General features: G+C 36.8%; 1 protein-coding gene across 2 annotated transcripts; it reads left to right on the top strand.

Moving 5' to 3' along the window:
• The first annotated feature begins 212 nt into the window (after nucleotides 1-212).
• Nucleotides 213-4474, top strand: LOC145031216 (uncharacterized). Of its 2 annotated transcripts, none has more exons than XM_078979727.1 (9): nucleotides 213-449; nucleotides 924-1657; nucleotides 1833-2295; nucleotides 2434-2484; nucleotides 3223-3459; nucleotides 3560-3681; nucleotides 3769-3868; nucleotides 3950-4045; nucleotides 4138-4474. In XM_078979727.1, exons 1-9 carry the CDS (start codon nucleotides 402-404, stop codon nucleotides 4198-4200), a joined length of 1914 nt encoding a protein of 637 aa, XP_078835853.1. In that variant the 5' UTR covers nucleotides 213-401; the 3' UTR covers nucleotides 4201-4474. The 2 variants fall into 2 exon arrangements, with proteins under 2 accessions (XP_078835853.1, XP_078835852.1); XM_078979726.1 differs by having other exon boundaries at nucleotides 2428-2484.
• Nucleotides 4475-12195: the final 7721 nt, after the last annotated feature.

Below are 12195 nucleotides of genomic sequence, written 5' to 3'. Positions count from 1 at the left end.
CCGGGTCGGTTAACCGGTTACAAGAGCATCTCAATCAAAAAATGTATAGGTCCATGGTTTTATCAAGTTCATTTGGGTTTTTGTTTTCATGGGCCATGTGCAACTTTTTAGGCCTATTACGTTTTATAGCCCAATTTCAATTAAAGTAACTACATCCTTCGGCCCATATAAACCGAGCAAAATAGAATTTTGCAGGAGCATTCAAAACGCCATTCAAATATTCTCACGCGCGCAAACCCAATCCTCGCTTGTTCATTGGCCCGTGTTTCACACCTCGCTAATCGCGATTGGACACTGTTTCTTGCATCCGATGAATTCTTAGAGATCGAAAAATTGCACTCTGTGTATCACCGTCTTCCTTCACGGAATGTACAAAGAACCCTAGATTCTTTAGTCGACATATGAATTTAGAACCTGATTCCTTTGAAGATCAACGAGGACAATTTGAGGTATACACTTTACCGATTCATTTCGTTTTCTCATCTTTTTTGACAATACGAATCTATACACAAAATTCCCGTTTTCGTATGATTTTTTAATCTTCACCCCATCGATTCATGTCAACGGGATTGACGTAGATTCGATTTTGAAGGTTTCTAGAATATTACTTGTTTTTCCTAAATTTGTTTATTTTTCGATTTTGGAGAGAGTATCGGATGGGGTTTGCGTTTGAGGTTGCTCATTTTGGGAGATTAATACTTGCATTTGAACAGTTTTCTAGGATTTGATATTCTTGCATCTACATAGAAATTTATCTGTAAAAGATTCTGTAGATCATTTGGATTATGCTTTTAAATATAAGTATTGTCAGCTGTGTGACAATGAACAAGCATTTCCCCCAAAATAGCCTGTTCAAATATTCTAACATAACATTTCAGTTTGTGACTCATTAGTTTGTCTTCCATATACACTTTGTGTTACAGGTTATGGATTTCATGGACATTGATCAGGTAGTGGAGGTTCCCGACACTCCAGAGAGATTCATAGCAGCATGTACTACTGACGAAAATACCCCTGGAAACCACAGTGATGGCTCAAGTAGTTGTCGTGTAATAACTAAGCAATCCATCAATGAAAACCCTAGAAACGAGTCACGGGAAAAGGGCAAATCCGTCAATTTCCATAGCAATCGAAGATTGTTTGTACGTCCTGATAATCATATTCATAGCAATTCTTCAGGTATTATGTTAGAAAATTCATCCACTTCCAAGAATCTTGCATTAGACAATGCACATCATGAGAAAGGAAAAAGTTTGTATAATTCCAATGTTCAAAGGTCTAATCTTCAAGAAAACAGTAGTTTCGTTGATTTAACAGAGCAAAATGGTTGTGGGCATTCATCTAGAAAAGATATAAACAGTTTTTCTGAAGTAGATGCATTAGACACATCAAGCAAATCATCTGGGTTAAACAATACTGAAAAATTTGGTCAAAGATTTGACCATGGAAAAGGAGTGATTAGACAGAAAAGACTAGTGAGAAATGGATACATATCTCCACATAACATAGCAAAGTCTAAAGAAGTAACAGAGAAGAAGCATGACTATGTTGATATCATGGATTTAACCACAGAATCTAAAGTTTCAGATGGTTTTAAGGGAAAAGAAGTGTCTTTTCATTCTTCTTTTTGTGAAGACACTAGACATTTGTCTCAAAGGTATTATTTTTATTTCTAAGTAGATTTATGTCTTATAGTTTGTTAGAATTTCTAGATTTAATTTGATTGTTATATTGTCAAAATGGGTGATTCCAAGTAAGGGTAATATCAGAGATATAATCAAACAACATAGTTTGGTATAGATCTTGTTTGAATTTATTCATTTATTTTTCAGGAATTCTTTAATCTCAAAAGAACTAAGTAACAATTCAAGTCTAGAAACATCTAAACCTTCCAAAGATTCAAACGGATGGATAACCACACGCAACCCTTTGACCAAAGTCAACCTCCCGTTGCCAGATGGCAAAGCTGCCTCGACTTCCACCATTAACCAAAGTATTAATACAGATGTGCCACGTGTCAGTGACTCAGGGGAACCTTCAACTTCAAGATCAACTAGAAAGAACAAAAACAAGAATAAGAATAAGAACTCTCGGGTTGGTGGGAGCTTGGATTTGGATCGGGTTATTGAAATTGATGAGGTGTCACCTGATGAAAGTCGTGGGTCCCGTTTAGATGATGAGGATCCAGGTGTCAGGGCGTTACAGGTTGAAGCGGATGAGATGTTAGCAAGGGAATTACAAGAGCAATTGTATAATGAGGAGCTTGCAATTGCGTCTGCATTTGGAGTTCACGAGGTAACCTTTTTTTTTTTTTTTTTAAATTTATTTTTTTGTATTACAACTTTGTTCTTTTAAGTTATTTTTGTTAGGGTGTTATATTTTAATTTTAAAAAGTATATATTGATTAGAAATATGATGACGTGGCAGGAACAGAGGTCACATGCCACCCATGCTGGTGGTCGTCCTACATATCGCCCTGCTTCTGTATCTCTCTCTCTCTCTCTCTCAGTTTTTTTTTTTTGAGTAAATTACATTTGTGGTCGCTTTAGTATAGTTGGTATTTGTAATTTTGGTCCAAAAAGTTATTATCTCAAAAGGTTCTCTTTCTGTTTTGGTTCTTCTTGTAATGTTTTTTGTCCATGTTGTAAAATTACTAATTTTGGTCCCTGGGTTTAGCTGATTTTTGCAGTTTTGGTCTCAAAAATATATTCATTTTGTATACAACAGGGACCAAAAATGTAATTTACTCTAGATATCAGTTTTTGACAAACCATCGGTTTTTTGGTTTTCTTTATTAAACATGCTGCTAAATTTTAACAAAAAACAAGTAAGTTATTAAAAAACAATACAAGCATGATGTAAAATTGTAAATGCATGTAATTATTTTAATTTTCAGTAGAAACTGTAAATGCATGATAATTATTTTAATGTTTAACATACTTAACCGATTGAATATATATATAAAATGACAACAGGTAGATATTTCTGCTTTTTTTTTTTTTCTCATTTATATATGTAAAAACCAAACCAAGCTGAAAAATCGTTTTTACTAAAAAACAAAAACATCAAATAAGGACTGAACTTGGAAGAGATCATTTTGGGACCAAAACTGAAAAATAAATCAGCTAGGGACTAAAAATGTAAGTTACTCAAATATCTATGATGCATATTATCAAAATTTTGATTTTTTTGTTTTTTATAAGAAATGCGTCTATTTTGCAGAGAGGAGGCTCATCTGTATCTAACATGTATCAGAATTCACGATCTAATTCTTCTCGTAACCTTTCCGCTTCAAGTCAAAGGGGCGTCCATGGTCAAAGTCAAAGTCAAAGTCAAAATCAAAGTCAAACTTCCACCTCCACAAGATTGCCTCGATTCAGAGGTCGTTTTCCTGGACGCCCTCGCACATTATCATCTCCAGGGAATTCAATTTTTCCTCCAAACATGGATTTGGACATGGTATATAGATTATACAACTCTCGCCCTTTCTACTTCTGTTGGAATTGGAATCTGTGATTCCGTTCTTCCTAAAATACCCTCGTATTTTTGTTGATTACAGAGAATGCAAATACTGGAAGCGCTGGAGGCCATTAACGATATAGACTTGCCGATGCCGAATGACTTGTTTCAATCAGGACGCGAATTCAATGACTTGTTACACGTAGGACGTGATTTCAACGAGTAAGATAAGCTAATTAAAAATATTATATTTTTCCCTTGATTTTCTAACATTAAAAATAATATTTTAAAACACCTTTTGACTTTCAGGAATGATTATGAAATGTTGTTGGCTCTTGATGATAACAATCACCAACATGGAGGTGCAACTCATGCTCAAATAAGTAATTTACCACAATCTACAGTTCAGGTAATCATAGTGATTACTCATGGAGGGTGTTTTTGTCTTTTTATATCTATCTTTACTAATAATTCATGGTGCAAAATGCAGGTAGAAAATCTACAAGAATGTGCTGTTTGTCTTGAGAAGCCTACCATTGGTGAAACCATACGACATCTTCCTTGCCTTCATGGATTTCATAAAGACGTATATACCCTTACTCTGTTATGATATTTATTATTTATTATGATATTTGAGCTTTGGACTAATGAATATCTTACTATGTTTTCATATCACAGTGCATAGATGAATGGTTGAGAAGGAAAACATCATGCCCTATATGCAAATCATCAGTCACTTGATTCGTTACTTTTTGGTGCATGGGCTTATGATATAATTACATTAATGTGAAATACAAGTTGTTAAGATTGAAACCATATTTTTTTGGGTATTATCCGAATCATTTGCATACCATTAGGGTCTCTTAGGCTGTTGGGGATCTTTGAATGACATGTTTGACTCTCATGTTTTGGTTTTCGACACAATTGTAAGCCTCTTGGTATGTATGTATATCCAAATCACAAAATTGCAAAAATTGTCCTTGTGGTATGTATTTTTTCCGATTTTTTGGCTTCATTGTCTTTTGATCTAGTTTTGTTGCGTTTTTGGTCCCTCAGAAAATTGAAAAGATTAAAATGCTCTTTGGATACATTTTTTAGGGTTTTCTCTATTTAATTTAAAGTTTTAGTAATAAAAATTACGGGCCCAACCACCATCTGTTGCCAACCACGTCCATACCCTCCACCCTAATACCACATATATATTCTTGCTTAACATGGTGAACGATCGATTTTTTGGGTTTGTTTCAAGAACTGAAAAGGACTTTTGAATCCAAAAACAGCTTGCAGCTAATGGGTTTTCAAACGCTCATTTTGTTGTTCTTCTTCAAGGAGGGGGGGGGGGGGGGGGGGGTATCACTCCATCTATCACTCACTCACAATAAGCCCGATTAGAATCTGATTTTTGTTCAGACCGGTTTTACACTTTCGCTTTGATGTTTTTGGTATTCTCTCGTTCAGATCAGTTCTACAAATCGGAGACGGTAACCTCCATGGATTGTATCTAAGTCCCATCGATGAACAACTCTAGGTCTACGACACTTTGGAAAGGTTCAGTTGATGTGTTTTTGGTTTTTGAGATGAAGCTTGAGGTCGTCGGAGCCACAACAAATCCTAACTCCAATTAAAGTTTCAACGCCGCTGCTATGAAGATCCGACACCGCTTAATCGGAGTAAATGTATAAGACGGTTCTTGTCGTTATCTCTCACTTCCGACGTTCCCCCACAACCATTATCACACCCCCTCCCATAATTGTGAATCAGAAACGATGTGTGTTTGCGCGAGAAATTGAATCTAAAAACTCCATGTGTTCATATGATTTAGAAATGTGCTCATCAGATATGGATGGAAGATGGAGAAGAAGGTGGGGGTTGACTTTTTTTTTGTGTGTGTGAGAGAGAGAGAGAGAGAGAGAGAGAGAGAGAGAGAGAGAGAGAGAGAGAGAGAGAGAGAGAGAGAGAGCGGACCCTTTTTTTTTAATCATTAAAATAATTATTAAAACAATAACTAAATATTAGATTTAAAAACAAAAGAGAGGGATGAAAGAAAAATGAAAAATAAATACATCAAAGATATTCCAGTCATTTCAGCTTACTCAGGGGTCAAATCCGCAACGAAACCAGCTCAAAAGGACCACGAAATCAAAAAAATCGAAATTTGGACCAAACCTCGGAAAAAATACATACCATAGAAACCATTTTTGCAGTTTTGTCTATCCAAATATTTATGATAGTATTGGAAAATTTTATTTCATATTAGATTACAACCAACCACATGTAATAAAAAAATATATATATTGTTAATTAAAAATGATAATGAAAAAATCAAAGATTTGTAAAATTTTTAATAAACTAATAAAATATAAGTTTTGTCTATAGTTTAATATTAATTACATGATAATTTTCTAGATTTTCTAGAAGCCAGCAAACTATAAATTCGAATAAAATGACACTTTTGGGATAGAAGGTTACAAGAACCACAATGAAATAGAAAATATAATCTCTTATTCACTGCAACATTAACCTACCTTGTATATCATATAGAACATAAAAACATCGAAAGGGATAACGTATGTGATAATATCATAACCTATTGCCAAGATTCTTGTAAAGTGTCTTGGTGAGCTATTCAAGGTAGGTGGATCCTTCAAAGGTTGTTTGAGAATCATCATCTTATTCTAAATGCGAACAACTTAAGGCTATCTCAAAAATCTGTATATCAAATTGCTTCATCCTTTCCTCGAACAAAGGGTTCACTATCTTCTCTTCTCTTTTCGATAACAAAAGACATCAATCTAATTAAATATATAAATTAGTTTATTAGGATATTTTTATCATGGATAGCTACTGGTTTTCGAATAATAATGTACTTACAATTAATTATCCATAACAACGTACTATTTCTCTTTAATTGAAATATAAATATGATTAATCATATTCATAGAAAATGTTAAGTAAGTTGCTAATATGGATAAAATGAAATTAGCTTTGCTATTATTATCAATAAAAATGCAAGTCTTACTCTTACCGTTTTGGTAAAAATTACAAGTGGTTTGTTATAACATGCAGGGAATTTTATAGTAGTAGATATTGAGGGGTTTAAATGAGATGTAAAACCACAAATTTTCGCGAATTAAAAAAGCTTGGCTTGCGAATTTATGCGATTTAAGAAAAATACTCACCACCAACAAGGTTGTTGTCACCTTTGTAACTTGTACAAAATATTGAATTTGACCCATTTGACTCGGCATCTTAGAGGACATCTTGATAAAAAACTTGTACCTTCAAAAACTGTGTTGTCATACTTGCAACATATTGTCATAAAATAAATAAACCTTTATTATATAAGTGCAACTCCTTGGATGGACATGACTATTTTTCTTGCAACGAATACAACAAAGTTAAATAACTTCATAAAGCTCACATGAAAGTCCAAGAGTAACAATCAAGGGAAAAACATATCTGAAGTCATCCATCTTGAAATTCATCATTCCATTCTCCAAATAAAATTACATAAAAAGTTCAAGCAAAGTAGTACAACAGTTCATAAGTAAAGTACTGACCTCTTATATATTCCTTATTATCTAATAGAATATATGCAAACAGACGAAGAATAAAAACATGGTATGTAAACAAACACCATAAAAATCAAGTGAATTCCATAAATGAGATACATATGGCACACCCCTCTCAAGCATTATATCAAACATTTGGAGTGCTTCATTAATGTGTCCTCTAAATGACAACCTTGTGACCAACATATTGTAAATCAACACAGGAAGTGAAGTCCCTACATCATATCAACACAGGAAGTGAAGTCCCTACATCATTAATCTTAATATAACGTTGAACACTCCAAAACCGAAAAAAAACACTTTTCACTAACCGCTAATAATTCACGACATGCAAATGACATATGACATTACTTGAAGATATAATCCAAGCATAATCAAAGAAATAAACCAGCGATACACTTGTCCAAACCGATGCAAGATAATGTTGGGTTATGATCATTCTAACACTCCTATGGTGTACATGCAACCTTATAAACCTTGGATCTATGTTTTTCTATATTATACATGCAACTAAGATCTTTCCAAGGCTTTAATCCTAACTAGCATATTATGAAGTTCTTATACTACAAAGTACTAGTTAGATAACATACCTTTTGATGTAGCTTGATGTATTCAAGCTTTAAGAACTTAGCCCCAATAGTGTGGAAGCCTCAAGTGGAATCACAAATCACCAAAACACCTTGGAAGACTTTAGAGAATATGGATACTTGGTTCTCTCTAGTGAAATCGGCTAGCCCCTCATAGTGTACCCACACTAGCGCCCATTTCACCAACCAAGGACATCTTTATATAGTATGGAGACTAGGGTTAAACCCATGACCTTTCATTTCATATGATCCATGGGTTAAAGACTCCATGGACTATCCATGAAAGCTTAGCCCAACCTAAATGAACTTGGCCCATTCCATATATATAAGAGTCCATATTTAATTAGATCATTTTGATCACTTAATTAATTCTAAATTAAGTCTTGATCAATACTAATTAAATAATATGATTCCTTATTAATATATTAGAACTTATAATATATTCATATAAATCATAAATATACTACTCTCAAAAGACTATCCATATAAATTGTGTCGGTGAAGTGCAACCCAAATGGACCATGCCGGGTCGGGTCAAGTACATACCAAATATAGTTATGTGCTTAGACATTAATCCAATAGATAATAACAATAAAAAATACTGATATAAATAACACGGAATAAGGAAAAAGATACATACCTGTAATATTGTCTGTTGGAGTCATCATCCCCTCTTGTCTGACACTGCAAAGCTCAACTCCTCTCCGCTAGGGCTCCAAACCTACCTTCTCGTCCATCAGTGATCCTCAAGGTTACTGGAGCAGATGTGCTCACTGATCCTCCCTTTAACATCGGACAGTCGGCTTTCTTGTGGCCTACCTGATTGGAGTGACAACATAATAGGCTTGCCCCCTGAGGACAATCCCTGCTGACGTGATCACCCTGCCACACTTATAACAGCCCAAACCCTTGGAATAACAAACTCCATCGTGCAGTTTCCTGCATGTTCTGCACTGATTCATGCCTTGCTGGCCTCTCAAACGATGATCAGAAGTCTTGGGTCTCTTCCCGGGACCCTCCAACGTCTACACCTAATCTGACCCCCTCTTCCCAATGTGCTCCAAATCAATCGCCCGCTCTCGGGCCCTATAGATCATATCATTCAGGGTACCGTACCCTAAAATACTCACAAACTCCCTGATATCATCTCGCAGCATACCATGATACCTCACTTTCTTCATCTCCTCACCTGCTCCATAATGCGGTACCAATAAAGCCTTCTCCCGGAACCTGGCAGTGATCTCTGCCATAGTCTCAATAGTCTGGATGAGATCCAGAAACTCTCACACCAACTGTTGTACCTCAATCGTCAATGCAAACTCAGCTCAGAACCTGGTCGAGAAGTCATCCAATGACATATCATTAATAGCATCATCACCCAAACCATTACCAATATCTTCCCACTAATCTCGTGCCCTATCCTTCAATAGGTAGGAAGCAAATCTGACTATCGCCTCTTCGGGGCATAAACTCATCCTGAACGTGTTAGCCATATCCATTAACCATCTCTTTCTGACAATGGGGTTCCTCTCCCCGTGGAACGCAGGAGCTCCACAAGCATGGAAATCCCAGAAAGACAGAGTGCAAGCTCCAATGATAGCCATAACCTTCGCATTGAACGCGCCCAAGCACTCCTCCACTATCTCCGAAACACGGTGAGAAATCTCTGATAGATGAATTCCCGCAACCGCTCGCTAATCGGCTCAACATCCGCACCTGAGCCAGAACCCGAACTAGAACCAGATCCAGAACCACCTCCCTGAGCGCTCATCTCCAAACTAAAATATCACACGCCAAAGATCAACACATAGCAAAAAAAAAATCCACCTCCCATAAGCTTCTTAGATTCTCCAAGTTTCTCACAATTCGAGTATAGATCCTGTACTTTCAGTAGTACAGGCCCAATACTACCTTCCACACCTATCCATACTTTCCTCGGTCATTATCTCAAATCCTCTAAGTCACTTCCTCAACAAAAGCACCAAAACTTGCTAATCTGCACCTCTAAACTCACTGAAGCATATCCTAGGCTCTCGTAGGTTCCCGAACTCACCAACCATCATTTGCTGAAGGAATTCCACCAATGTTAACTGACTTCCTCATGATTATAGTCACATGCAACAGAGATCAGATAATCCTTCGAGTAAATGACTCAACCCTATAACTGTTGGACTCAAACAAGAGCTGGGCAATAGGGTTGAATCCACCACTCTAAGATTATTTAATCGGTGCCACATGTGACTTAGCATAGTCACTTAGCAGTCAACTCACCTCACTAAGAGTCCTACAAAGCACAAAGCAAGCAACATTCATGCAACGAAAAATCTAACCAACATACACTAAACAAGTCATTCTATCTACTTATCAGATATACGGACAATCATGCAATACTAAAGCTCCTACAATCAAGAACGTAGAAGGCATCTCTCCTATCATATAACACTAAATAGATCCTGAGCCCTAATCTAGCATGCAATTCTCATAATCATATCATATATCATAATAAACATGTAGTGGTATTCTAGGAACTGCTTACTTGAGCTCGGCCGATTGCATACATCACACCCATTTCTTTAATTAGAAATTCCTTTTTAGTTAAATATTTTATTTTATAAAAAAATTCCATCAATTCCTTAGTTTGAGTTCAGGCACACTCGAGGATATGCCTAAATCCCTCAAACCAAGACTCTGATACCAACTTGTAACGACCCAAAAATCCAAGGTAAAATTTCATTTTTATTATAATTAAAACACCAATTTAACTTTGTTTAAAACATTGAAAAGCATATCAAGTAAAACAATCATCAGAGTCCGATCCCAAAGATCACATGTTGCGGAAAACACATGTGTATGCGTTGTGATCGTCCCGAGCTCCTTAATTTGAAAACTGGAGTACATGAAACAATACTAAAAACCGTAAGCACGAAGCTTAGTGAGTTTCCCTAAATACCACATACCATACATATCAAACGATCCATACATGCCATACATAATTACGGGCCATATATATCATTCATATATCATAATTAATAAGGATGTTATGAGCCGCACATAGTCTTGCCATTATTCCACGAGCCACCTCGTGGTCTTTCTTGCCAGGCCGGGGCTATAACCCTAGGTCTTACAGACAAGTGCCAGGAGCCACCTCCTGCTCTTCCATTAAAGAATCACAAAGACAACTAGCATGCGGTCTACAGTTACTTAACTAATAATTGGCAAAGTTTATACTCTAGTCTTTCATATAGTGTGCCAGGAGCCGCTTCTTGGTCTTTCATGCAGTGTGCTAAGGGCTAACCCTCGGGTCTTCCTAAAATCCATAAACCAAATGGGTTGGCATTGGTGCCTTCGGCCTATACGAACTGTGAGGAAACTCACCTCGAATGTTGAAGTTCACTGCACGAAACCCTAGCTGTTGACCTAACGGCTTCCCAAACTAGCAATACCCAAAAAAAACATCCAATTAGCAACCGAAACCCAAACCATGATCCATAATCCAAACTTGGGGTAAAATGACCATTTTATCCCTGGCCCATCAAGACTCATAATCAAGGCCCAAGCCCAAAACCAGAAAGGCCCAAAACTATAAGATCCATAAAAGCCCACTAACGAACCAATTTTCCAAATTGGGCCCAATCCCATATGGGTCTTATCCTAAGCCCATATTTTCCTCGAATACAATTCAGATTACCTGGAACACCCCTTGGGAAAAACTTGGTCAAAAGCATAAGTCAAAAGTCAAAATCAATGCCAAAGTCTACGGTCCAGGAGACCCAACTCACGAAGTTGGTCCTTCAACTCGCTGAGTTCTCATCAAACCGTAGAATCACAAAGAATCGATCCAACTCGCCGAGTTCCCTTCAACTTGTTGAGTTTTCTCCTCCTTTTCATCAGAATCGGGACAATCCCACACCAACTCGTCGAGTTCTCCTATCAACTTGTCAAGTTCTTTAGTCAGCAAACTCACTTAATCTATTAAGCCACTAAATCAACAAGTCAAGGCTTCAAATTGCAGATCTGGTCCCCTAAGGCTGTATTGATGAGTAAAGTCTCCAACTTTACTCTTATGCAAGGCTATAAGAAGCTCAAATGCTCAAAATAAGCTAGAAGAAATGCTTAATGGATGCATGGATCCCTTAAGACCATAAAGTTGGCACCTTTATGTAAAATGTAACACCTGGATTTCAGAAGGCTTAGAAAGGGAAGGAATCTCAAATAAAGGGGGGGTGACTCGTCGAGTAGATGGGTGACTCGACGAGTTGGGACGCGATTTGGTCGCATGTCTAGTGACCTACTCGATGAGTCAGAGGACTGACTCGGCGAGTTGGTCAGGTATTGGGAAACCCCTAAATCGGGATTGGGTGCTCTATTTAAGCAACTTATTCTCATTCTATCAGCCTCATTTGTAGCCTCCATTATCTAGAGCTTGTCCCAAGAAAGCCTAGTGCTCTCCTTGAGTGTGTGAACCATTATTGAAGGATTTAGAGTGTTCTTGAAGTCTAGAAGAAGAAGAAGGAGTTTGAAGGTTCAAGGAGAAGGAGTAGATCCAAAAGATTCACTCCATTTGTTGTTCATTTTGG

This window comes from Lactuca saligna, chromosome 2 (genome assembly GCF_052625555.1).
Source record: "Lactuca saligna cultivar CGN05327 chromosome 2, ASM5262555v1, whole genome shotgun sequence".
Lineage (NCBI taxonomy): Eukaryota > Viridiplantae > Streptophyta > Magnoliopsida > Asterales > Asteraceae > Lactuca > Lactuca saligna.
The sequence above is the reverse complement of the archived record's forward strand: the minus strand, read 5'-3'. Positions and strand labels throughout refer to the sequence as shown.